We start from the raw sequence: 6,028 nt of genomic DNA on the forward strand, positions 1-6,028 counted from the left end.
ATTTACTGTAACTTACAGATTAATCATGGAGGGTGTCTCATAGACGCCTGACATGATTAATCTAGGACTTATTGGCAGCTATGGGCTGCCAATAACTCCTTATTACCCCGATTTGCCAACGCACCAGGGTAAATCGGGAAGAGCCGGGTACAGTCCCAGAACTGTCGCATCTAATGTATGCGGCAATTCTGGGCGGCTGTTGGCTGATATTGTTAGGGTGGGGGGCTCCCCATAACGTGGAGCTCCCCATCCTGAGAATACCAGCCTTCAGCCGTATGGCTTTATCTGGCTGGTTTTAAAAATGGGGGGAACCGCACGCCGTTTTTTTAAATTATTTAATTATTTATTTCACTACACAGTATAGACACGCCCACCGGCTGCTGTGATTGGGTGCAGTGTGACACCTGTCACTCAGAGTGGGGGCATGTCTCACTGTAACCAATCATAGGCGCCGGTGGGCGGGGAAAGCAGGGAATACGAGATTGTTTAATGGGCGGCCGGCTTTTTCAAAACAGTAAAAGCCGCCGGAGCAGTGTGAATGCCGTGCAGCGCCAGGGATCGGGGATCGGTGAGTATATGAGAGAGGGGGATAGACTGACATGGACTGAGAGTGAGGGACAGAGATAGTGACGGACTGACAGAGATTAGTGCATGACAGACATTGTGAGGCGCTTCAGAACGCAGCTTTTTAGCTGCGCTCTGAAGCCGACCTTTTTTAAGCTGTGGTGCAGAGCGCACACCTGCGCACATAGCATCAGACAACAAAATCGTATGAGGGATGTCACACGTTACAATTGACTAGGTTCGTGCAACAAAACGCACAATTCTAGAGAATGATACGATGTGTTTGCGATCAACGGTTTTGCGTTCAATCCTGATCGCATGTAGCTGTCACACGCAGATACCTCACAAACGATGCCGGATGTGCGTCACTTACAACTTGACCCCAACGACGGATTGTGAGATATATTGAAGCGTGTGTAGCGGGCTTTAGACTCATAAGTAAACATGCCTTAAAATGGCAATTGTCCAAGGCTGTGCAAAATATACCTCTCTAAAAAGAATCTGTCGACAGGTTTTTGCTACCTCATCTGAGTGCAGCATGATATAGGCAAATAAACCCTTAATCCAACGATGTATCACTTAGATTACTGGGTGCAGCCATTCTGACACAATCAGAATTTTTTGATTTAGCCATGTAGCAGAACTGAGAGAGCTGCCCCCACCCACACCGGGCTTTCAATAGAAATTGTACATTGACAATGAGGTGTCAATCAGAGGAGGGGGCGTGCCAGACTGCTGTGTGTGTGACACTGTAGTCTGACCAATGATGAGTGTCCTGCTGCTTAAACAAACATAGCAAATAAACAACAAATTGCCTTGTGACAAGACAGGCATCCCTGATTTTTTTTTGTCTTAACCCTTGTAGCATGCTGTCTTCAGCTTACATAGCAAAAACCTGTAGACAGATTCCCTTTAAGTAATGACAAAATGAAAGAGCAAGGTATTGGTTTAGTTTATATTCTTGACATAGTGAGATATTCTTTTGGTATTCTAGAAAGTGGTACATTTCTCCTCTTAACACAGCCCATGCAGCTATATTAGGCCATTTTCCAGCTCTAAGCAAACAAAGTATTTTACAGTACTACATTATCACTATCATTCAAGCTTTTTTCGACTACAACTTGAAAAATGAAATCATTTATGCAATAAATTTGAGACAGAAAAAACACATAACAATATCACTTGATGGTCAGAAAGAATGCACAGAAAACTAGCAATCTTAGAGGGGAAAAAAAAAGAAATAGGACTAACAGAACTCTTGTAAACACTACATTGTGATAAAAGACTCCCAACATCTGTCCCTATATGTCAAGGGTCACCTATTCCATCTAGTGAAAGGGAATACTGTCTGAGAGTGCTGGATAAATTGCCAGAGATACTACTTGTATTGGGACCCTAGAAACACAGGTGATCTGCAAGCATATTATAATTAGTATCTAAATATTGCAACTAAAGCCTTGCATCTCTCACCATTTCACGTACCTAATATCTATTGTTTTTCCTTTGGCCACATTCTAAGAGCTGCACATCTGCAGTTCATGCTTATATCTGTTTATGGTCCCTGAAAAAAAGTTTTCAAAACGTGTAAAACCTTAGAAAATAGAAAAGGAAATAATGTATCTCTAACAGAAGTCTTTTCCCGACTTATCTGGGAAACACATTACAGGAAGTACATCCGGAAAAGCATTCTAGTCTATGCTCAATACAGTTGTCGTATCAGTTCCATAAGCTTTTTCACGGGATGGGGTTATAATTTATTAATAAACAATATGTATATTGAAAATCTTTAAATTATTTTTTTTGTGATGAAACAATAAGTAGGATGAAATTAAGAAAATCAAAATTGAGTAAAATAGCTACAAATACATGGGTATTCCAACTACGGTCGATAACCTGCTCACAGTGATGGCTAAAACTAAAGTGACGGCTGCAGAAAGAAAATGAGATATACCATGTGAACCTGAAAGTATAGTATAATGTTCTTATAAGTTCAACACAGTGGTCAGGAAGAATATGAGCCAAAAGTAATGTTCTCTGCCATACTATACTCTTCACACTACCAAGAGTGCTATGGATTTATTGCTTTGGTTGAACCTAACCTACATTCTACATCAGATTCAAATATGGTTACAAAAAGGAATTGATTAACTAAAACTTTCTCCACTATACAAAAACACCCTTTTTGTGGACTTTCGTCTTCAGGTTAAACTCCAAACTGTTCCAAATGTCCAAACTATGATCGTGCACGAGACACTGCTCTTGGTGTAAGTAGTATGGGATCCACCACCGGTTTTACAATACTTTTGAACACATGGATAGTTTGATCTCTCATTATTTGTTACTCTAGTTTGATGAAATAAAGGATACAATCAGTTACTTAAATATCAATGTGTACCTCCCACATCATGAAAAAGTAACCTTACAGAGTCAACCAGTCTTTCAAATGTCTGAGACTGTGAAGTACCTCCTCCATGGAACATATCTGCCTTCTGTGGCAAATAAAAAGTGAACTAGATCTCAAGGTCATCAGGTCTTGGTCTGCTGCTTGCATGACTGCTTGCTCTGCTTGAAGGTCTATGGTCTAGTATACTGAGAGGCTGCATTTCATGGCCTGGTGCCATTTTCTTGCCATTCTGATGCTCATCTGGAAAATCAAATGGCTGTGCATGAGTGTTTGAAATAGTACTTCCAGCTTGGCCCATTCTGTTTTGTTCTGCACTATAATTAGCCCAGTTTTGTTCGCTCGCTTGCTTGTTGTAATTACGGCATGAGGAAGGGTTTCTATCTGCAGTTACGAGCTTGTAGCCTGGTGGTGACATAGGTGCAGTTGGAGAAGAACATCCATTAAAATAGGCATATTTAGTAGTGCCACAATCCTTTGCTGGATTAGCATCACTTGTGTTGGAATAGAGATCTTTTTTACCTTTTATACCATCTTTGACATGTTTAAAAACAACATAGAACAACTCAATTATATTCAGTCCTAGAGATACTAATGACACCACCAGCATAAACCAAATAAAAATGGTTTTCTCAGTGGGGCGAGAAAGAAAGCAGTCAACTCTATGAGGGCAGGGTATTCTTTCGCAAGTGTAGATAGCTGCTAGGCCAAACCCATATAGGTACCATTGGATACAAATGAAACCAACTTCAAAAAATGATTTAAATAAGATGCTGATAATATAGGTACGAAGCAAGCCACCACGCATTTTAACCTTCCCATGTTCTTCAATACCGTATTTAAATTTTTTTAATTCAATTTGCTTGAGGTACAAGTCCACATTGCCGCCATCATTTTGAACCATCTTAAGTTCTTCTTCTTTCCTGTTCAGTTTCTCTTCCTTGCGCATTAAGTAAAACACATGAGCCAAGTATAGTAGCGTGGGTGTCGAAACAAATATAATTTGAAGAACCCAAAATCGTACATGGGAGATTGGAAATGACTTGTCATAGCACACGTTTTCACAACCGGGTTGTTGAGTGTTGCAAGTGAATGCTGACTGTTCATCTCCCCATGCTGACTCTACTGCTGTCCCCAGTAGAAGGATGCGGAAAATGAACAAAACAGACAACCAAACTTTTCCCCCAGCAGTGGAGTAGGCTTGGACTTTGTCAAGGAGTCTTCCTAAGGCACTCCAGTCACCCATTCTTCAAGGCTGTTACCTACAAAATAAAACAGAAATTGCCATAAGATTATGTCACGATAACAATTTTCACCAATTGGGAAACAGTTGGGATTTTCAATGATATCCAAATCTCAAATTCTGTAGCCAGAATAATGGTTCTAAAAGGGTTTAGGTGAAATTTTTAGTAACATCATCTAATACATAGTGAGCAATGTGATTATTTGGATAAGCCAGAAAATAGATTGTTACCTTTGGCTCACTTTACTGATCTACATACATGGAATAGTCATACTACACACAAATATACATTTCTCAGAAGTTTGTATAAAGAAGGCAAGAGGAACAGAATGTGGTGGCAATAGATAGTGGGACAATTTGTAACTTCGAGATTAATCCTCCCATGACTCATAATGACTGCATTTAGATTAGTCACAGAGGACTTTCACTAGAATTAGCAAAATTTGGGGTCATTCCTTAAATAACCATATGCGGAAATCATCCGTTTCTCTAATGTTAGTGCTTGTTGTTAAAAGAGATTTAAAATATGGAACTTGCAAAAGAAGAGAAGAAAAAAAACCAATAAAAGTAATTTAGAAAAGTAGGCAGTTCTATTAGATGGCAACGACTGCTGCCAGTGAATGGAAACATTGTCATGTACATCTAGTAACCGAACAGACCTAGTATGCAGACATAATACTGCCAACAGTGTATAGATTGCTACAACTACATGAAGATTAGGAAACTATCTATTAATGAAATTCAGGTGAACTCCTGAAGTCCAGGATCTTTAGCTTATGGAAGATTTTCTGGACTGAATTCCTAAACTGAATATAACTGTCAGATAAAGTCTTCAAGTTTTCATCATGAATCATGAACTCAGCAAAGAATTGGTACATAAGCATATCAGGAAACTACATTAGATAGATAGATATTACATAGATAGATAGATAGATAGATAGATAGATAGATAGATAGATAGATAGATAGATAGATACATGGATAGATACATAGATAGATAGATAGATTGAAGGATAGAATTAGAGAGAAATAGATACTTTGGTTTGACAAAGAGTGTAAAGCCGTTCGAAAGACCCTGAGAACAGCCTCAAACAATAAACACAGAGACCCCAACAACCCAGACCTGAGGGAAGCCTATGACACCATACAAAAGCAGTACAAAACCATCCTCAGGAGGAAGAAGCAGAGCTACATCTCTACCAAACTTAGCCAACTCCAAGACGCCCTCCAAGACAACTCCTTCTGGGAAATATGGAACCACATGGACACAAAGAGCAAGAAAAAGAATGACACCCATATCCAAAATGGCAACATCTGGCTCCAGTACTTCAGAGACCTCTACAAAGACATCCCAAAAGAAGGACTTAGCCAAGAGCAGGAAAACATAACATCAAAACTAAAGGCAATGGAAGAGAAAATCAAAAACTTCCAAAACCCACTGGACACACCAATTACATTACAGGAAGTTGCAGAGAAAATCACTTCCATAAAGTGTAAAAAATCTAGTGGTCTGGATGGAATCCCCCCAGAGATGTTGAAGTACAGCCCACCAGAAATTCAAGCTGCAATGGTTAAACTGTTCAACATTGTGCTGAGTGCTGGTTACTTCCCTCGTACCTGAAACCAAGGACTCATTACACCGATCCACAAGAGTGGGGACAGGTATGACCCTGCCAACTACAGAGGCATATGTGTCAGCAGTAACTTGGGAAAACTGTTCAACAGCATCCTAAACAAAAGGATCATCAGTTTCCTTACCGAGCACAATGTCTTGAGCAAAAGCCAAGCAGGGTTCGTGCCAAACCACCGCACCACGGACC

At 40.0% G+C, this 6,028-nt stretch overlaps 1 protein-coding gene across 3 annotated transcripts in view; it reads right to left on the bottom strand.

The window, feature by feature from the left end:
- Positions 1-530: 530 nt before the first annotated feature.
- The window catches only part of GJA1 (gap junction protein alpha 1), a 12,303-nt gene continuing 6,805 nt past the window's right edge, over positions 531-6,028 (bottom strand). For 2 of the 3 annotated variants that reach the window (XM_075340004.1, XM_075340005.1), the window contains exon 2: positions 531-4,227. In XM_075340004.1, coding sequence (XP_075196119.1) covers positions 3,075-4,211 — 1,137 coding nt within the window. In that variant the 5' untranslated portion in view covers positions 4,212-4,227 and the 3' untranslated portion in view covers positions 531-3,074. Of the gene's footprint in view, positions 4,228-5,966; positions 5,987-6,028 lie in introns of those variants that run through there. The other variant, XM_075340006.1, reaches the window with a different exon arrangement.

The sequence above is a fragment of the Anomaloglossus baeobatrachus genome, chromosome 3, assembly GCF_048569485.1.
Source record: "Anomaloglossus baeobatrachus isolate aAnoBae1 chromosome 3, aAnoBae1.hap1, whole genome shotgun sequence".
NCBI lineage: Eukaryota > Metazoa > Chordata > Amphibia > Anura > Aromobatidae > Anomaloglossus > Anomaloglossus baeobatrachus.